General features: G+C 43.7%; 2 protein-coding genes across 3 annotated transcripts in view; both read right to left on the reverse strand.

The window, feature by feature from the left end:
* Nucleotides 1–4,235, reverse strand: part of LOC139416370 (protein RCC2 homolog) — a 29,389-nt gene extending 25,154 nt beyond the window's left edge. Inside the window, exon 1 of the mRNA XM_071164912.1 lies at nt 4,180–4,235. The gene's annotated coding sequence lies outside the window, so the exon portion shown is untranslated. The remainder of the gene's footprint in view (nt 1–4,179) is intronic.
* A 4,178-nt stretch (nt 4,236–8,413) lies between these two features.
* On the reverse strand, nt 8,414–13,695 carry LOC139416372 (protein RCC2 homolog). 2 transcript variants are annotated; one of them, XR_011635089.1, is made up of 12 exons: nt 13,449–13,677; nt 12,752–12,972; nt 12,437–12,530; nt 12,050–12,193; nt 11,702–11,922; nt 11,470–11,584; nt 11,149–11,315; nt 10,686–10,866; nt 9,680–9,858; nt 9,449–9,526; nt 9,125–9,324; nt 8,414–8,754 (listed from the first exon to the last, which is right to left on the reverse strand). XR_011635089.1 is itself a non-coding variant. In XM_071164915.1 (11 exons), exons 2-11 carry the CDS (start codon nt 12,956–12,958, stop codon nt 9,220–9,222), a joined length of 1,491 nt encoding a protein of 496 aa, XP_071021016.1. In that variant the 5' UTR covers nt 12,959–12,972; nt 13,449–13,695; the 3' UTR covers nt 8,414–9,219. The 2 variants fall into 2 exon arrangements, 1 of the variants encoding a protein (XP_071021016.1); XM_071164915.1 differs by having other exon boundaries at nt 8,414–9,324; nt 13,449–13,695.
* Nucleotides 13,696–22,054: the final 8,359 nt, after the last annotated feature.

Genomic DNA, 22,054 nt, shown 5'->3' on the forward strand with positions numbered 1-22,054 from the left:
CAAGGTAAGATCCAGAGCAGATTCCTTTCCAGTTACTAGGTCAATCCTGATTCCCCGGCCGGCATTAAGACTCACAAGCCCTTTCTCATCCAGTAGTTCCTCCAACACTTGTCCACTTACATCAGTCCGTAACCCTCCCCAGAGTGTACTATGAGCACTAACATCCCCACACCACATTACCAGTCTCCTATCTTGACCTTCTACATTCCCAAGGGCCATCAACTCTAGTCTCTTACACGGGTTGTAAAAGTTCACTAAAAGTTATATTGTTATACTGTTTGGCCCTGTCCGGGGGTGTCCTCGGATGGGGCCACAGTGTCTCCTGACCCCTCCTGTCTCAGCCTCCAGTATTTATGCTGCAGTAGTTTGTGTCGGGGGGGCTAGGGTCAGTTTGTTATATCTGGAGTACTTCTCCTGTCCTATTCGGTGTCCTGTGTGAATCTAAGTGTGCGTTCTCTAATTCTCTCCTTCTCTCTTTCTTTCTCTCTCTCGGAGGACCTGAGCCCTAGGACCATGCCCCAGGACTACCTGACATGATGACTCCTTACTGTCCCCAGTCCACCTGGCCGTGCTGCTGCTCCAGTTTCAACTGTTCTGCCTTATTATTATTATTCGACCATGCTGGTCATTTATGAACATTTGAACATCTTGGCCATGTTCTGTTATAATCTCCACCCGGCACAGCCAGAAGAGGACTGGCCACCCCACATAGCCTGGTTCCTGTCTAGGTTTCTTCCTAGGTTTTGGCCTTTCTAGGGAGTTTTTCCTAGCCACCGTGCTTCTACACCTGCATTGCTTGCTGTTTGGGGTTTTAGGCTGGGTTTCTGTACAGCACTTTGAGATATCAGCTGATGTACGAAGGGCTATATAAATAAATTTGATTTGATTAAAAGTCCCCCCCCCCCCCTGCCAACCACTACATACTCCTGTTCAACTCCCACACACCTATATGGGATCCCTCGTTTATAAAGGATACACACCCTCTTCCTCCCCTGCCACCCTATCTCTACAGACTGCAACACAACCTTGTAATACAAAATTGAGAGTAGGTTTAAGCCAGGTTCCCCTGGAGACATATCACGTCAGGTTCGGCTGGTAACTCCTCAAGACACCATTAGCCATCAAACTTCTGGCATTCCATTGAGGGATTAACACCATTATGATAATTAACCAATACATGATTCCTGGCTGGACTGATAATCTTATGGAGGTCATCCTGTACATTTTCCCATGTCAGTCCTGTGATCCCAAGTTACACTACATAACCAAAGGTATGTGGACATCTGCTCGTCAAGCATCTCATTCCAAAGTCATGAGCATTAATATGGAGTTGGTCCCCTCTTTGCTGCTATAACAGCCTCCACTCTTCTTCTGGGAAGGCTTTCCACTAGATGTTGGAACATTACTGTGGGGACTTGCTTCCATTCAGCCACAAGAACATTAGTGGCACTGATGTAGGGAGATTAGGCCTGGCTCACAGTCGGTGTTCCAATTCACACCAAAGGTGCTCGATGGAGTTGATGTCAGGGCTCTGTGCTGGCCAGTCAAGTTCTTCCACAGCAATCTCGACAAACCATTTCTGTATGGACCTCGCTTTGTGCATGGGGGGCATTATCATGCTGAAACAGGAAAGGGCCTTCCCCAAACTGTTGCCACATAGTTGGAAGCCCAAAATCGTCTAGAATGCAATTGTATAATGTAGCATTAAGACTTCTCTTCACTAGAACTAAGGGGCCTAGACCGAACAATGAAAAACAGCACCAGACCATTATTCCTCCTCCACTAAACTTTACAGTTGGTAGTGGCACTATGCAGTCAGGCAGGTAGCGTTCTCCTGGCATCCGCCAAACATAGCTTTGTCCGTCGGACTGACATATGGTGAAGCATAATTCATTACGCCAGAAAAAGTGTTTCCACTGCTCCAGAGTCCAATTGCGGCGAGTTTTACACCACTCCAGCCGACACTTGGCATTGTGCACGATGAGCTTAGGCTTGTGTGCGGCTGCTCGGCCATGGAAACCCATTTTATGAAGCTCCCGACGATCTGTTATTGTGCTGACATTGCTTCCAGAGGCAGTTTTGAACTCGGTAGTGAGTGTTGCAAACGAGGACAGATGACTTTTACCAGCACTTTAACTGGACCCCATCTCCACATGCATGTTCTCCCCCACACATATCATTTTGCCTTTACACACCGCCGCAACGTGCCCAAACCGTTGACAGTTATAGCAACGCAATGGTTTTGGCATGGTCGCACATAGTAACTCATAAACCCAATCTTAGTAGCACTGACAAGCTATCCACCTTCTTCCCATTTTGTGTCACCTGCAGGCACTTTGCCTCAATAAGAGAGCCTCCCTTCAAGTGGTCCTTTATTTCTTTCACGTTAATTTATGGAACTCCTGTAATAAGTCCCTTCACCCACTGCTGTCCAGCTTGATCCGGCATGCTACTATCAACCACACGTTTACACACCTGCTTGAGTTTGAGCTCCTTCTCATACTGTTTAACATTGAAACACAGCACCACCAAACTTCCATCAAGAAGATCTTCGGCAGACACATCCTCTCCTACTTTACTCTCCAAATCCCTAGTCAAAATGATTGTACAGACCGCCGTGACTCCACCTCATCAACGGGGCGCCGCTGTGTACGGTGATCAATAACTTCAAATTCCTCTGCGTAACCATCTGAGAGAATCTGAAATGGTCTAAACACACGGTCACCGTAGTGAAGAAGGCACGACAGCGACTATTTAACCTAAGGATGCTGATGCTCACAGTGTTCTACAGGAGCACCATCGAGAGCACACTGTCGGGCTGCATCACAGTCCGATACGGCAACTCCACCGCTGCAGACCGCAAGGCTCTTCAGAAGATGTTAAAACGTGCAGCCGAACGCACCACTGGGAGCACACTCCCTGCCCTACAGGACACCTACACCACCAGGTGTCGCAGGAAGGCAAAGAAGATAATCAGGGACCCCAGCGACCCAAGCCATGCCCTGTTCTACCCGCTTCAAATCACTCAGACGCAGGTAGAACAGGAGCATCATGGCAAAAACTATTGTCCAGTCCTTCAGTTATACCCTCAGGATGCTGAATAGCCACCACTAGTCAGCTACCTGCTCCCCGCTACTCCCCGTATGGACCTTCACCTGCTACCAGCTACCCCCTCTCCCCATAATGACATTCATCACTGTTGTAGTTGTTAATATGTATATTATTACTTTTTTGTTTTTATTTCACTCAATGATCATGCTGCTGTCCCCCTATGGTCATTCCACCCCACCCCCTCAATAGTCTTTACTCTGCCTCCACCCCAATAGAAATGTATTTATTCATCACTGCCACCTTTTATTATGCATATTGTTTATTTTACCATTTTCATTATTTTATTTCCCTAGTCCTGCATTTTGGAGCTCAAAGCCTAAGATTTCCACTGTGCCCTGTAATCACACCTGCAACCTGTACAGGCGACAATTAAACCATCTGAACACCTTGAACGCCAATACAACACTGCGAACCGAACCTCTGTCATCACTACTCTCCCCCCACAAGACCTGCAAAGGCTCCTCAGGCGTCCTCTTCTTCTTAACCTTTACTACTCTACCTCCACCTTTTCCACTCCATCCGGTCCTCCTCAACTCCTAACCCGCCTACCTTTCCATCCATCTCTGTTCCAGTCACAGCCCAGTGTTGCTCAACCACCTCCACCGGATTTATTCACGTTTCGTCAATGCAAAAACCGATTCGAAATTATATCTTGATAGTAAACAATGAAAATTAACTAAGCTTGTGTCAGCTGTTCGTCGTTACAAATGCACACCCACTCCCTCGAATCTGTTCAGATTCCTGTGTAACAAGCTCATTGAACTATATAGGAACCAGTCTTCCGATTATCTTCAATCTAATTCTGTGACTAATTAATTAACGTCTGCAGAGGGGTTTCCTTATTCTCTCGTACCTGTCCGTCTTCCTAGTTTTTAAAATATTTCTTTTTAAACAAAAGAATCTGCAGTCTCCGGCTCGATGAAACCACATGGGTACTGCCTATGTTTATAATTAACTACAGTCATAAAATGCAAAAAGCCATAACTCGTAAAATACGTACAACTTTCCCTTATATATATTAACGTTACAGCGTGTGATGCAAGTTGTAACACATGTTTTTCTGTTTACCTGGGATTCGTTTGCTGTGGATGTCTGGCCTATAAATCTTTTGATTGATGGTCTGCTTTATCGCTATGAGCCCTCCCCCTTTGTCGTCTGTCTTTTTTGTTAAAATGTAAATATGTGCAGAGACGTGACATGCCGGCCTGGCGGGTACTACAAAATAGAATGGGACTTGGAAAATGTAAAGAAAACTACAACCCATGAAGCGACCAAAGTATCATGTCGCCCTCTTGTGACGGGGATGTGCATACCATCCAAGAGTGGATTTTTATTTATTTTTAACAAACGCAAATTCGAGATTATTTAGGCTAGAGCCAAAGATGAAAGGGGAAATCTTATACTTATTGCCAAATGTCAGTGAATTACATACTTTGAAAGTGTTCATTTCAACAGCCTGACCCTGACACTTTGTTTACTAAGCTACTAAATTTAGGATGAGGTTTAGGTAACCACTCTAAAATTCAGAATGCCTGAAGGTCAATTAGACTGACATGATCGTTAGAAACATATTTGGAGCTATACATTGTAGATAATGTATACAAAAAATGGGGCAAAAAAACTATAGATTTGTATGATAGGTTAAGGTAAAACAATAAACAATACACATATTTTTCAAGAATCAGTGGGTATCGTCAAGTAATTGACCATTGAACAGTGGGAAATCTTAATGTGACTTCAATAGTATAATGAGTTGATACATTGTGCCAGCGTTACTTAGTAAAGGCCTATAGGTGCCAGTCTTGCCTCTGACAATGCTCTCCTCCTTATCCCAGCCCATGTTTTGAGAATGAGGTCCCAGGATTCACACAAAGCTGTGATTGGTGGAAATGCTGAACCTATGCTCCTGATTGGCTGATGGGGTGTTGTGAGTATTTGTACCTCAGTAGTGTAGGTTCTGCGCCTGTTAATGCACTGCAGGGAGAGAGGGAAACGGAGGGAGAGCGCTAAACCATAGAGAGAGGATCGTTTCCTAATCCTAGTGTGGGAGCAGCAACTAGTGACTGCCTTTGTGTGGTTAGAGCCAGGAGCTCAGGGCTAACCCTGTTGTGTGAGAGTGGACCGTACAGATGACATCTACAGCCCTCCCTGGATGCTGTGACTGTCCATTACTCTCTGTATCATCATATTGCAACAAAGCCTGGACCCCACTAGTGAGGATGGGAAGGTGTGTATGGTGGTGGGGGTGACCTCCATATTTCAGGAAAGTGACTGGATAGGCTTACAGAGCAAGCCTTAGTAAGTCAAACTTGGTCCCCAGGTTCAAAACAACATTCTTTGTGTGCTGCAAGAATGCACATTTGGGTTCATGTTATCAACACAACTTTTGGGTGAATTAAAAAAATAAATATATATATATATATATTGTTTTTACTTTCTTGCTGCAGTGGGGTAATGTTGTTTACGACCTACATCCCAGAAACCAGGATAGAGGTTTTGATTGAGTAACGTCCTTGGTATGGGAGTATAGAGCCAGCCACTGACTGGGATTCCCTTCGGCCAAACAATCCATGCACTGTTCTGACTAAGCGTAGATCACGTAGGCTTCTCTCTGCTGGGGTCTAATCATAAGACCACTCCATCTATGGTCGTCCTTCTCCCAAAAGCCTTGTGAATTATTCCTAAGAACTGCATTCCAAATTGCACCATATTCCCTACATAGTGCACTACTTTTGGCCTGAGCTCAGGAATGTAATATGACCCCTCAAACAGCACACTGGTACCACGTTCACTTATCAGAACGTTTGCATTCTGCTACAGCCGTTTTGTTGCTAAGCGTTCTTGAGATAAAGACCACAGTATACTCTGGGCATGTCTTTAGAAATAAAAAGTCCACCTTGTTGGGAGCCATTTTGATTAAGAGTATTAGGTGTCATGATTTTTCATGCCTGAGAGGATAGGAATCCTGTGTTGTGTGTTTGAGGTCCCTGCCTGCCTGTGGAATCAGTCTGTACTGCATATCTGGATCTGCCACACACCCCTGAAGAATGTAACACACGCAGGTAGCATATGGCAGAAGAGTCAATGGCGAGAATGCAAGGAACTGTCGCCTAGTGTATGTGGTGTGACGACTTCTTCCTACCCCTGTGACATCGTCCCTACTAGACTACTGAAAGAGGTTTATGCATACTGTTGGCCCCAACATTCTGTCTGACCTCTGGCTATGTTCCAGGCTACTTTAAAACTGCTCTGGTCCAACCTCATTAAAAATCCCAATCTAGATCCCGCCTCACAGAATAATTATAGACCTATCTCTAAGCTTCCAAAGCAAAAACAGGTTAAGAAAGTTTAGCAAATGTATATATTTCTTTTAGAAATACCTGATATTTACATAAATATTCACTATTTGCTATGAGACTCAAAATTGAACTCAGGTGCATCCTGTTTCCATTGATCGTCGTTGAGATTATTCAACAACTTGGTCCACCTGTGGTAAATTCAATTGATTGGACATGATTTGGAAAGGCACACACATGTTTAAGGTCGACCATGCACGTCAGAGCAAAAACCAAGCCATGAGGTCGAAGGAATTGTCCGTAGAGCTCTGAGACAGGATTGTGTCGAGGCACAGATCTGGAGAAAGGTACCAAAAAAAGTCTGCAGCATTGAAGGTCCCCAAGAACTCTGTGGCCTCCATTCTTAAATGGAAGAAGTTTGGAACCACCAAGACTCTTTCTAGAGCTGATGGCCCAGCCAAACTGAGCAATCGGGAAAATGCCTTGGTCAGGTAGGTGACCAAGAACCCGATGGCCACTCTGACAGAGCTCCAGAGTTGCTCTGTGGAGATGGGAGAACCTTCCAGAAGGACAACCATCTCTGAAGCACTCTACCAATCAGGCCTTTATGGTAGAGCGGCCAGACTGAAGCCACTCCTCAGTAAAAGGCACATGACAGCCCACTCGGGAGTTTGCCAAAAGGCACCTAAAGGACTCTGACCATGAAAACAAGATTCTCTGGTCTGATGGAACCAAGATTGAACTCTTTGGCCTGAATGCCAAGCATCACGTTTAGAGGAAACCTGGCACCATCCCTACAGTGAAGAATGGTGGTGGCAGACTAGTCAGATCAAGGGAAAGATGAACGTAGAAAAGTAGAGATCCTTGATGAAAACCTGCTCTAAAGCGCTCAGGACCTCCGACTGAGGTGAAAGTTTCCTTCAAACAGAAGAACGACCCTAAGCACACAGCCAAGACAACGCAGGAGTGGCTTTGGGACAAGTCGCTGAATGTCCTTGAGTGGCCCAGCCAGAGCCTGGACTTGAACCCGATCGAACATCTCTGGATACCTGAAAATAGCTGTGCAGCGACACTCCCCATCCAACCTGAAAGAGCATGAGGATCTGCTGAGAAGAATGGGAGAAACTCCCCAAATACAGGTGTGCCAAGCTTGTGGCGTCATTCCCAAGAAGACTCGAGGCTGTAATTGCTGCCAAAGGTGCTTCAACAAAGTACTCGGTAAAGGATCTGAATACTTGTGATTTTTTTTTTTTTTATAATAAAATGTGCAATAATGTCAACCTGCATTTGCCTTGTCATTATGTGATAGTGTAGATTGCAGGGGGGGAAAACAATTTGAATTCATTTGAATACAAATTTACCAAAATGTGGAAAAAGGGGTCTGAATACTTTCCGAATGCACTGTACAACAATGCTCTTTTTTTTGCTCACGCCTAGATTACTGTAATTGAGAGATCTACAGACAAATTAAAAATGTGCATTTTCCTACCAGTGGTGTTTCCACTAGTAAATGGGGAAACCAAGGCTTTCTGAAGGCATCGGCGCTTTCACCAAATTGTGCCAGAAAAACAGACTACTCAGAGCTTCATTTTCTGTACACAATTCAAATTAGGGTAGCATAAATAGTAGCATTTGATTCAGATTTTTTCCGCTCCACTGTTTATCAAAACTCCATGGCACAGCAGTAAGTTGTTGGCTTTAGTAGCCAACACATCATTTGGAATACCAGGTTAGCGTCATACATCATGCTCCCCCCCCTTCAAATATAACAATTTATGGGATTATTTAGGATGCTCAACACAGAAGTTTATGAAAAATAATTTTAACAGCAGTGCAGAAAGTGTAGTTTCACACTAAAACAGAGGCACACAACTCAAGTCCTCCCAAAATCACATTCATGCTGGTTTTCATTCCCAAGACTTCAATGTCCACAGCTGGTTTCCCAGGCTAAAAAAGGAGTCACTAAGAAAAAAAACATCAGGAATGACAACAAGCAGACACTGGCCTTTGAGGGACAGTTGCGCATCCTCAACGCCAACATTTAATCATACAAGTGAAGAGAAACCAAGGAATGAAACACAAGTCAATGGCTGGAGAGCATCAACTTGGTGGCACAAATGTCTCAGATCCCCATTGTGTTTTGACAATGCATACAGATCGACCTGACAAAGAGTAATACTGCCACGGACTTCATGAACAAATTAAACTAAATTCAGCAATTGGTCTTTGGGAACAAACACATTTACTCCATACCCCCAAACAACAATTTCAAAAGGCATGAAGTGTTGGTCTTGAAGTGATCCCTCACTTGGAAATGAATCTGCCCAATGAAGGACTGATGTAGCACCTGTTATGGTGAGGGAGAGGACATTGATCAGTTCAACAGAAGGATAATAACAACAGCAAAAAAGACTTCATGAAAATATAGTGAACGCTTCAGTGGAGTTGCATGGATTTTGGGGTAGGAGTAGAACCCAGAGAGGAATAATGTGCTTGGGAGAGTTGAGTGGTAGAGTTCCTCTATCCAGCTGTAGAAATCGGACAGGCGTTGTGAGCAGGATGTATTCTGTCCAGAGTAGATTTCTTTCAGTCTTAGTTGTGGCACATTTTTGTTCATTTAACCTCTGAATCTATGGCCTAGACCCGACTTGTTTTTCAAAGTGTATGCATACATATTCATGAGAGCCCACCCTCCCCAGCCATCCATCATGACTTACAAAGGTGACCTAAAGGGCGGGTGCATTCTGGAGAGAATCAGTTGTCTCTGGAGTAAAAAATAAAATAAAAAGTGAGACAGCTGGATGGTGCCCTATCAGAGCGTGCGTGGGTTGTACTCTGGCAGCTTCTTGAGCTTGTCTTGTTCCTGTGGAGTATCCTGTCTGGCGATGACCAGGCAGTGTGCGTATCCCATCACCACCTGCAACCACAAACAACAAAAAGTTTCAGAGTGAACATGTACCTAAATGCAGTTCCTATCTTCAGAATACATGAGTGGGAATTCAAATTCATCACTGTTTTCATTCTCTGTTGCTGCTCCACACCTGTTCAGTGTAAACTCCATCCAGGGTCTTCACCTCCTGAGCAGTAGTGGAGGACTTGGCCTTGTTGTCTCCGTATCCCTGTAACAAAACACAAAACCCATGTCATAAGTGGTGAAGCCGGAACAGGTGTGCAAATTCAGCAGTCTCTTGAGCACACAAGTACATTTCTATAATGCTACAGCACTTTGGGTGCGAGAAGTCTGCTTTATAAATACACCAATTAAAACTTACCAGTTCTCCAAAGGTGGGGGAGGGTCCCCAGCTGATGGTGCTGTCGTCTGCAGCGATAACTATGCTGCTTTTCCCGCACGCCAGACTGCGGACCTTCCAGCCACACAGGTCCTGCACAGCCTTGGGGTACATGGTAGACTCCCGCGAGGTATTGGTGACCCCCCAGAAAAACAGCCCTCCTGCACACAAAATGTTAATATTGTAGCTTCCTTATCAAAAAACACCAGCAAAATTTGTCCAACTCTTTGGCGTAATGGCTACACTGTTTAGACTGACAGATGTAAGGTTCAAAATCAGTTGGCACACCCCTTGAAAATCACTACAATATACACTCAGTGTACAAAACATTAAGAACACCTTCCTAATATTGACCTGCACCACCTTTTGCCCTCAGAACAGCCTCAGTTCGTTGGGGCATGGACTCTAAAAGGTATTGAAAGCGTTCCACAGGGCTGCTGGCCCATGTTGACTCCAATGCTTCCCACAGTTGTGTCAAGTTGGCAAGATGTCCTTTGGGTAGTAGACCATTCTTGACACACACGAGAAACAGTTGAGCGTGAAAAACCCAGCAGCATTGCAGTTCTTGACACACTCAAACCGGTGCGCCTGGCACCTACTACCATACCCGTACCATACCGTTCCAACTGCACTTTTTTTTCTTGCCCATTCACCCTCTGAATGGCACACAAACACAATCCGCATCTCTATTTTCTCAAGGCTTAAAAATCCTTCTTTAACCAGACCTCCCCATCATCTACACTGGTTAAAGTGGATTTAACAGGTGACATCAATAAGAGATAGCAGCTTTCACCTGGTCAGTCTGTCATGGAAAGAGACATGTTTTGTACAGAGTGTATATCAGGTAGAGCAACAGACGTGGGAAAGTAACGGTAGTATTCTTGGTTTAAAGTGGTATAAATTGATAATAGGGGTAATAAATAAAAGAATTCTAAAAAGATTTACTCATCAGTGCGACATTCAAGGGGTTAAGCATTGTGTCCCATACCCATCTCATTTATAGCGAAGGAGCACTGATAGCCAGTGTAGATTTGGGATGCCCCGCGCCCGGGGAAGTCGAAGAGCTTCACCAGTCTGGGAACCATCTCGTCCTTCTGCTCCGTGTGACCCAGCCGTCCATAACCACCAAAGCCCCAGGAAAACACCCGCTTCTGGGAGTCCAATATCAGCTGGAAACACACACACCTCGCGCTAACATCACTAATATACACAAACACTATTGCGAGACATAAAGCTCTATACCCTTGCTTGATTTCTATTTCTAAAATGCACATTTCTGGCTCAAGGGGTATTTGTGACAATAGGGATCAGAGCCTGTATTTATAAAGTGTCTCAGAGTAGGAGTGCTGATCTAGAATCAGGTCCACATGTCATTTTATTCATTATGATCTAAGAAGGCCAAACTGATCGTTCTCCAAGACTGAATACGCATCCTGGTCTTCCCTCCTCACCGTGTGATTGCCTCCGCAGGCGACGTCTCGGACCACCACGTTAGGTACAGGCGTCACCTGGCCGTCCTTACTCTTCTCGATGAAGATGGCCACGCGGCGTGCAATGGTCTCACAGTCAAACTCGATGCGCTGGGCGCGGGCAATGAACTTGCCGTCAGAGTTGTGTCCTGTGACCCAAAACAAAACAAAAATAAGTGCAATGCCAGTGTTTGATCTAGAAAGATTTTTGAAGGGGTCATTGTGAATCTTTAAAATGTGTCATTAGAAAAACATTTTTACAGTTTAAATCTGTCCAGTCCTGCTCGTTAGTTGCATACATACCTAGCTGGCCATACTCTGGGCACCCGAACGAGTAGAGGTTTCCTTTGCAGTCCACCACCATGCTGAACTCTGCCCCACACGCCACCTTGACCAAGGGCTGCCCATTGTACTGGATCTGAGAGGGGAAAGGAGAAGCTTTGATAAGCACAAGCTCAGCATGTGGCCATATTAAACCTATAATAAATCAGCCACAATAATTAGGCTGATGAATAATGAGGTTGATGTTGCTTACCAGGGCTGGACTGAGGACTGCATCTGTTTGGTTGCCCTGGCCCAGCTGGCCCAGCTTGTTCTCTCCAAACGAGTAGGCGGTGCCACCCTCTGTCAATGCCAGGGTGTGGTTGCGTCCACAGGCTGCAGCCACCACCACTTCGTCTGCGAGGGCCTCAATCAGCTTTGGGGCCTCCAGGCGCTTGGTGTCCCCGTGGCCCAGCTGACCCTTTTCATTTCGACCTGACAAAGGGAGAAAGAAGTCAATATTGATCCTTTCTCCTGGACTCAAACAAGCTAGAATGATTACATCTATGAAACATATACATACAAGTACAAACTATGAGCTATTACAGTATAGCATTCCTACCCCAGCTCCAGAGCTTGCCCTCAGTGGTGATTAGGAGGCTGTGGGCAGCACAGGGCCCAGACACCACACTGCTGACCTGCACGTCACTCATGCTGCCGTAGCGGTGAGGACCCCACAAGTTCTGGCCTAGGTTCCTGAAGGCCGCTGCGAGACCCCACACACCACAATTTTAACGTAAAGTCTGCTGCGATTGTAAATGCACTTTAAAGTTTGATTTGATAAGAAACAGGAACAGTTCAATACTGCAGTCAATTATGAGGATTGCTTCAAGATTGTCAGTAGAAAGACAGGAAAAACTACTTTCAAAGTTGGTAGCACGAGTGCTATTGAGGGACAACCAAGTGGAGTATTGCATACAGCAATGTACAGGACTGGGCAGGGTTATACCTTGTGCTTTTGGCACCTCTTTCCTTCCGATGAGATCCCAGTTGGTGGCGCCGAAAATGAGTAGTTGACCTTTGACTTTAGGTAAGTCAAGTTTCTATAGAAATGACAATACAGGGATCAGCTTTATCTTAATGTTTCTCCTGATGTTTTGTTCTAGCACTGCATAAGCACCCTTGATTTACAAGTGACTAATAACATACTAATAACACACATTTTTCATTCACATTAACCCCAATTCTATAGTCACATCACAAACCCCCTCCCTTGATTACCTTAACAATGTTCGACAACCTAATGCAGGTCAGGAGGACTTACTATTTTTTCCTTGATATCGTCTGCGACAGTGACTGGTTGAAGGCCTGACTTTGTAGCAGGCTTGCCAGGTTTCTTTGTGTTCTCCTGCTCTTCATAATCGTCAAACTCATCATCACTGCTGAACTCCCGTTCCTTCTTTTTGCCTCCTGCCCTCTTCCTCTTGATCCCACCATTCCCTGAGACTTCTGTTACCTTCTTGCGTGGCATGTTTGTCAAAATATCTGTATTAAAGTGGGGGTGAAAACAAAGACATGCATTTAGATATCAATACAACCGAAACCAAACTATTATTGCTGAATTGCTGTCAACGCAATGCTCTTGAGAGGAATTACATGTGAACAGTCAAAGGAAAACTATGCGTAAATGGCTTGTCATTTACACGTTAAATTCAAGTCCAAGTACACACAAGTTAGAAAGCCACCTATCTTTGGCACGATTAACATAGCAACTTGCGCTAGTAATGAATTCTAGCACTCAGTTGTCCGCATTTCTTTGTGCTAAAATAATCTGAGGCTACTACCTACTGAGCAACAGACAACTATTAAACTACGGGAAAATACGAAAATAGCCACACAGAGCACGGTTTCACTGGATTAAAAAAAATGAATTAGTTAGCTAGCTATTTTAGCTAGCCAGCTAACGTCACTAACTAAGGCCAGCTAGTGTGAGCTATCGATATCTCAACGAAGACACAAACCTTGGGTAACGTTAACTAACGTTAGCTAGCTAATACACCGATGAAAAACTTTCGCTTTCTCCAACTAAAAGTTGCTAAACCTCTTGAGTTCCGATTATTTGACTTCTAATTCGGTGACTAATTAACGTCTGCAGAAGGATTTCCTGATTCTCTAGTGTCTGTCCGTCTTCCTCGTTTTTTTTGATGGATTTTTTTGAACAAAAGAATCTGCAGTCTCCGGCTCGATGAAACCACGTGAGTACTGCCTACATTTATAATTAACTACAGTTGGATAATGCAAAAAGCCATAACTCTCCCTTATGTATACGTTACAGCTTGTGATAAAAGTTGTAACATATACACTGAGCGAAAATATAAACGCAACATGTAAAGTGTTGGTTCCATGTTTCATGAGCTGAAATAAAATACCCCAGACATGGCACAAACTTGTTTACATCCCTGTTAGTGAACATTTCTCTTTTGCCAAAATAATACATCCACCTGACAGGCGTGGCATATCAAGAAGCTGGTTAAACAGCATGATCATTACATAGGTGTACCTTGTACTGGGGACAATAATAGGCCACTCTAAAATGTGCCGTTTTGTCACACAATACAATGCCACAGATGTCTCAAGTTTTGTGTGAGCATGCAAAATCATGCTGACTGCAAGAATGTCCAACAGAGCTGTTTCCAGAAAATGTAATGTTTATTTCTCTACCATAAGCCGCCTCCAAAATCACAACCACAGACCATGTGTATGGCGTTGTGTGGGCGAGCAGTTTGCTGGTGTCAACGTTGTGAACAGAGTGCCCCATGGTGGTGGTGGGGTTATGGTATGGGCAGGCGTAAACTACGGACAACAAACACAATTGCATTTTATTGATGGCAATTTGAATGCACAGAGGTATCGTGACAAGATCCTGAGGCCCATTGTCGTGCCATTCATCCGCCGCCATCACCTCATGTTTCAGCATAATGCATGGCCCCATTTCGCAAGGATCTGTACACAATTACTGGAAACTGAAAATGTCCCAGTTCTTCCACGGCCTGCATACTCACCAGACATCACCACCCATTGAGCAAGTTTGGGATGCTCTGGATCGAGGTGTACGACAGCGTGTTCCAGTTCCCGCCAATATCCAGCAACTTGGCACAGACATTGAAGAGGACTGGGATAACATTTCACAGCCCACAATCAACAGCCTTATCAACTCTATGTGGAGGAGATGTGTAGCATGCACTGCATGCATGAGGCAAATGGTGGTCACACCAGATACTGACTGGTTTTCTGATCCACACCGCTAACTTTTTTAAAAAGGTATCTGTGACCAACAGATGCATATCTGTATTCCCAGTCATGTGAAATCCATAGATTAGGGCCTAATGAATTTATGAACTGTAACTCACTCAAATATTTGAAATTGTTGCATGTCGCGTTTATATTTTTGTTCAGTATATGTTTCAATGTTTACCTGGGATTCGTTTGCTGTGGATGTCTGGCCTATAAATCTTTTGATTGATGGTCTGCTTTATCGCTATGATCCCTCCCCCTTTGTCGTCTGTCTTTTTTGTTAAAATGTGAATATGTGCCGAGACGTGACATGCCGGCCTGGCGGGTACTACAAAATAGAAATACACGGGACTTGGAAAATGTCAAGAAAACTACAACCCATGAAGCGACCAAAGTATCATGTCGCCCTCTTGTGACGGGGATGTGCATACCATCCAAAAGCACATTTTTGTATTATCTAGGCTAGAGCTACAGATGAAAGAGGAAATCTTTGACTGGAGCTCATTGCTAAATGTCAGTGAATTACATACTTGAAAGTCTTAATTTCAACAGCCTGACCCTTCCACTTTGTTTGCTAAGCTAGTACGCTTAGGGATGGGGCTTAGGTAACCACTCTAAAATTCAGAATGCCTGAAGGTCAAATAGACTGACATGATCGTTGGAAACATATTTGGAGCTATACATTGTAGACAATGTAAAAACAAAATGGGGGGCAAAACAGCCTTAGATTTGTATGATAGGGTAAGCTGAGTTGCACTAAGTTCATGAAGCGAAAACTGTCCGAGAACAAGGTGAGAACCGAGAACAAGGTGGTGAGACCTCATTGTCTGTGTCTGTCCATTACACTCTGCATCATCACATTGCAATAGAGCCTGGACCCCACTAGTGAGTGGAGGGGAGAACGGCTCATAATAATGGCCAGAATGGTGTGAATGGAATGGCATCAAACACATGGAAACCATTCCCATGAGCCTGTTCTTCCCAATTAAAGTGCCACCAACCTCCTGTGGTGTGGTGGGGGGTGACCTCCAGATTTCAGGAGAGTGACCTGATGCATTTGATAGGCTTACAGAGCAACCAATTGCGAGGAGATGTGCATTCTGAAATGGATGTAGATAACAAAGAGGAAAAACATAATTCTGCAATACTGCAGAGGGTCTTCAAATGCCTGAAGTTAACTCCCTTTGACTGTTCAGAGAGAGCCCTTATAAAACATTTTTGGGGGGTGGGGGGGGAATCTTCACGAATCAGACACGTGGTTGTCGGACGTGTGTGAAGTTTCATATGTACATTTCACCTACATCTGGTGTCCCATCTAGGGACCAACCAGCAGTGGGATATAGGGTACTATGTTGTTGGAATGTGCCAAAACTTGCAACTGGAAAGAAAAGGCAGCAAAAGCAAAGGCCAGGGTAACATAACCAAAGACATTTTATTTCATTGCGTTATCATACAAAAAAAAGAATTGGAAACTATTTTTGGGGCATCCATATACGTTCATTTGTTCTCACATTTTGAAAGAAACTCCTTGCAATATTTAGTTTTGCTATCAATACCTTTGGGTTTATGTTTTGCCTTCAATATCATCATTTTTGTTTGCAATACTAAGAATTTCTTTCTCAACGTTGCTTGATATTAACAGCACAAAAGTAACTCACTCACTAGAGGATTGCACCATGTAATAACACTATGACTCTATTAAAGGTGTTTAAAGCAGCAATCCTTAACTGAAACATTAACAAAGTGTCCTCCCCGCCACAGTTTCAGTAAAAAGCTGAGGGATGGGGCTTGAGAAATGCAACCACTCTCGAATCCACCCACTACGCTATGAGTGCAAGGGCTGACCATCCATGATATCAATAGTTTTAATCAGATTTTTAGGTTGTTTACATTTAGTTTGTTTACAAACATTGGAGTCAATAAAACAAGTTATATTTTGGGTTTTGATGGGGTACGACAGCTGAACTATGCTCATGAGGCATTTACTCGTTATATTCTTCAAGAATCAATGGGTACATATCATTCATTTATAAGTCCAAAAATGTATGTAGCAACTAAGGGTTGCCCTTTTAACAGGCAGTGACCTTCATACAGCAGAACTATGTCACCATTTGAACGTGATCCATTAACCTGCCCCAAAAATGTATTCTGTCCCCTGTTCCGCGAATGTCCCACAGAATCTTTTCCTTGTCCTGCATTTGGGCATTTTAGATGTGGTCACCCTAATTCCACCGGTGGAATCATTGCTGCTGCCTCACCATGTAGTCTTGTTTTTGACATTCACACGTGATTGAGAGGGTTCACAAGTCAATTGTCTGTTGTCAGTGAGAAAGCCCTACTAGACCAGACCTGGTGCTGTAGGCTAGCTCAAGGCCCTAGTTAGTAAGTCAAACTGTAGGTGTGTCTTTAGAATGAAAAGGTCCACCGTGTTGGGAGCCATCTTGATTGTAAGAGTATATATGATATTTTATGCCTGAGCGGCTAGTCATCCTGTGTTATTTGTGTTTAAGGTCTCTGCCTGCCTTGCCCATCTCACGATGGTGTTGACTCAGTCTGTACTGCATGTCTGGATCTGCCATATACTTCTGAGGAATGTAACACACTCAGGTATCTTATGGCAGAACAGTCAGCTGCAAGGATGCAATGAACTGTTGTTTTCAAGCAATTGGTGGCTAATTTGAGTATGAAAAACGTATTTGAAAAATTCCAGTCGGGCTTCCCCACACTTCACAGCACGGAAACTGCTTTCTTGAAAGTCATTAATGACCTTCTGTTGGCTACCGATTCATTCTCTATTTTAGTTGCCGCGTTTGTCACAATTGATCAAAACATCCTTGTTGACCAGCTGGAGGAGGTGGTTGGGAATCTCCAGCGTTTCTCTCGACTGGTTCAGGTCATGTATATGTGGCAGACGTTTTTCAGTGAGCGTGGGTGGTTTAGAATCGTCCCCAGCACCTATTCACTATCGTGTCCCTCAGGGGTAAATTCTGGGCCCCATCTATTTTCCCCTGTACAGTTGAAGTCAGAAGTTTACATACACTTAGGTTGGAGTCATTAAAACTAGTTTTTCAACCACTCCACAAATGTCTTGTTAACAAACTATAGTTTTGGCAAGTCGGTTAGGACATACGTACTGCACGACACAAGTAATTTTTCCAACAATTGTTTACAGACAGATTATTTCACTTATAATTCACTGTATCACAATTCCATGGGTAGTTTACATACACTAAGTTACCTGTGCCTTAAAACAGCTTGGAAAATTCCAGAAAATGATGTCTTGGCTTTAGAAGCTTCTGATAGGATAATTGACATCATTTGAGTCAATTGGATGTATGTATGGATGTATTTCAAGGCCTACCTTCAAACTCAGTGCCTCTTTGCTTGACATCATGGGGGGAAAAAAAATCAGCCTAGACCTCAGAAAAAAATTGCAGACCACCACATGTCTGGTTCATCCTTGGGAGCAATTTCCAAATGCCTGAAGGTACCACGTTCATCTGTACAAACAATAGTACGCAAGTATAAACACCATGGGACCACGCACCCATCATACCGCTCAGGAAGGAGATGCGTTCTGTCTCCTAGAGATTAACGTACTTTGATGCGAAAAGTGCAAATCAGTCCCAGAACAACATCAAAGGACCCTGTGAAGATGCTGGAGGAAACTACAGTAAAACGAGTCCTATATTGACATAACCTGAAATGCCGCTCAGCAAGGAAGAAGCCACTGCTCCAAAACCATAAAAAAGACAGACTACGGTTTGCAACTGCACATGGGGACAAAGATCATACTTTTTGGAGAAATGTCCCCTGGTCTGATGAAACAAAAATATAACTGTTTGGCCATAATGACCATCGTTATGTTTGGAGGATAAAGGTGGAGGCATGCAAGCCGAAGAACACCCTCCCAACCATGAAGCATGTGGGGGTGCTTTGCTGCAGGAGGGACTGGTGCACTTCACAAAATAGATGGCAGCATGAGGACGGAAAATTATGTGGATATATTGAAGCAACATCTCAAGACATCAATCAGGAAGTTAAAGATTGGTTACAAATGGGTCTTCCATTTGGACAATGACTCCCAAGCACACTTCAAAAGTTGTGGCAAAATGGCTTAAGGACAACAAAGTCAAGGTATTGGGAGTGGCCATCGCAAAGCCCTGACATCAATCCCATAGAAAATTTGACTCAGTTACTCCAGCTCTGTCAGTAGTAACTGTGGGAAGCTTGCTGAAGGCTACCCGAAACATGACCCAAGTTAAACAATTTAAAGGCAATGCTACCAAATACTAATTAAGTGTATGTACACTTCTGACCCACTGTGAATGTGATGAAAGAAATAAAAGCTGAAATAAATCTTTCACTCTACTATTATTCTGACATTTCACATTCTTAAAATAAAGTGGTGATCCTAACTGACCTAAAACAGGGAATTTTTACTAGGATTAAATGTCAGAATTTGTGAAAAACTGAGTTGAAATGTATTTGGCTAAGGTGTATGTAAACTTCCAACTTCAACTGTATATGCTTCCCCTTGGTGATACTGTATCATCTGCAATCATAGCATTCAGGTTCACTGCTATACGGATGACACGCAGCTCTATTAACCAATCAGACCCAGTGACCAAGCTAGCGTAGCTATCCATCACAAGTGTCTTGATGACATCAAATGTGGTCTGACAATTTTCTCCAGCTCAATGATAAAAAAAAGATCTGAGGTTGTTGTATTTTGCCCCCACCATGCTATAACTCAGATTGTAGATAACCTTTGTCAATTGTCCACAAATGTAAATCATATGGCCAAAAACCTTGGTGTCTTCTTTGACCCTGACCTAAACCGTGAGCTGCATGTAAAGACGGTTGTCCAGTCCTGCTTTTATCATCTAAGAAATATATCTAAAGTCAAGTATTTTTATCTCAGTCATTGATCTAGAGAAACGCATACAATGTTTTTATTTGCTGTCTCAGTCAGAAATCACTCCATCGTCCACAGTAAGTTCAGAACGCTACAGCTCAGTATACATAGAACCCCAAGGCACCAGGAAATGTAATCATATCACACCTATTTTAGCTTCTCTACACTGGCTACCAGTCACTTTTAGAATAGATTTTAAAATGGTATTAATCACGTTTAAGACTAGGCTTGGTTTAGCACCATCCTATATCTCAGATCGTTTATAACCCCACGAGCCAAGACGCAGCCTGAGATCCTCTGGCAGGGCACTGTTGACCATTCCAAAGTCTAGGTTGAGACCTAAAGGAGACTGGGAATTTGCCATTTGGGTTAGACTTTGGAATGGTCAGCAAATGTCACTTTCTTGCAGATTCAGTGCCTCTTTTTATATACTTGTTGGAGACATGCTTTTAATGTATGATTTCAATGTGTGATTTGAATTAATCATATTTCTTTTTCTTAATTTCTCTTTCCTCTTGTTTTTGTTTATTTGTTTGTACTTTTTATTATTTTAAGATGGGAAGCACTTTGTTACTTGTATTAAAAATCACCATACAAATAAAGTTATTATTATATGTGTTTGTACTGTACATGTAGCCTCTACAGCCTCAGATGAAAACAGAGTAGTTTTGAGGTTGAGAGAGATGAAGTGTCAAAACTATTACAGAGCATGTGAGGGAGTTGTTCACACAGAAAATTATACAGTGTTGAATCAACACTGAAAGTGTTACATTTAAGACTGAGCCAGTGTGTATATGGGTCCACACTTTTCAGTGTTAAATTAACACTGTGCTTAGTGCTGACACTATTACACTTTGTCAGTGTATTAACATAACGATAGACCACTTAAACTGATACAACACTTTCACTCACGGGTGGCCAAAAAAACTAACTGAAAGCTATGCCCCGACTAAGCCACACCTCCAATATAGTTTCCTAGTGTTCATTGCATTTTTGAGTGAAATGTAGAGTTACCATCCATGACTGCATTTGTTAGTGGCGACATATTTTCATACCCATATTCTAAAATATGCATAAAGAAAATATGTGCATTTTCCCACCATTGGTGTGTTTCCACTAGTGATGTGAACCTGAGGATTTCTGAAGGCTTCGGGCTTTCACCAAATGTGCTGGAAAATGGTTCATTACTCAGAGCTTCATTATCTGTACTCAATTCACATTCATGACATTTGCTGGTCAGCAATAAATAGTAGGTTGTGATTATCAGATATGTAAAAAAAAATTCTCCACTGTTTTCATCAAAACTCCATTGCGCAGCGGTAAATCGTTGGCAATAGTTGCCTATAATCAGTTGGAATACCAGGTTTACATCATTCTTCACTTTTTTGCTTTCAAGTTTACTACACTGCTCAAAACAATAAAGGGAACACTTAAACAACACAATGTAACTCCAAGTCAGTCACTCTTCTGTGAAATCAAACTGTCCACTTAGGAAGCAACACTGAATGACAATACATTTCACATGATGTTGTGCAAATGGAATAGACAACAGGTGGAAATTATAGGCAATTAGCAAGACACCCCCAATAAAGGAGTGGTTCTGCAGGTGGTGACCACAGACCACTTCTCAGTTCCTATGCTTCCTGGCTGATGTTTTGGTCACTTTTGAATGCTGGCAGTGCTTTCACTCTAGTGGTAGCATGAGACGAAGTCTACAACGCACACAAGTGGCTCAGGTAGTGCAGCTCATCCAGGATGGCACATCAATGCGAGCTGTGGCAAGAAGGTTTGCTGTGTCTGTCAGCATAGTGTCCAGAGCATGTACATCAGGAAACGTGGAGGAGGCTGTAGGAGGGCAACAACCCAGCAGCAGGACCGCTACCTCCGCCTTTGTGCAAGGAGGAGCAGGAGGAGCACTGCCAGAGCCCTGCAAAATGACCTCCAGCAGGCCACAAATCTGCATGTGTCTGCTCAAAGGGTCAGAAACAGACTCCATGAGGGTGGTATGAGGGCCCGACGTCCACAGGTGGGGGTTGTGCTTACAGCCCAACACCGTGCAGGACGTTTGGCATTTGCCAGAGAACACCAAGATTGGCAAATTCGCCACTGGCGCCCTGTGCTCTTCACAGATGAAAGCAGGTTCACACTGAGCACGCATGACCGGTTTGGCGGTGGGTCAGTCATGGTGTGGGGTGGCATTTCTTTGGGGGGCCGCACAGCCCTCCATGTGCTCGCCAGAGGTAGCCTGACTGCCATTAGGTACCGAGATGAGATCCTCAGACCCCTTGTGAGACCATATGCTGGTGCGGTTGGCCCTGGGTTCCTCCTAATGCAAGACAATGCTAGACCTCATGTGGCTGGAGTGTGTCAGCAGTTCCTGCAAGAGGAAGGCATTGATGCTATGGACTGGCCCGC

Source organism: Oncorhynchus clarkii, chromosome 9 (genome assembly GCF_045791955.1).
Source record: "Oncorhynchus clarkii lewisi isolate Uvic-CL-2024 chromosome 9, UVic_Ocla_1.0, whole genome shotgun sequence".
NCBI lineage: Eukaryota > Metazoa > Chordata > Actinopteri > Salmoniformes > Salmonidae > Oncorhynchus > Oncorhynchus clarkii.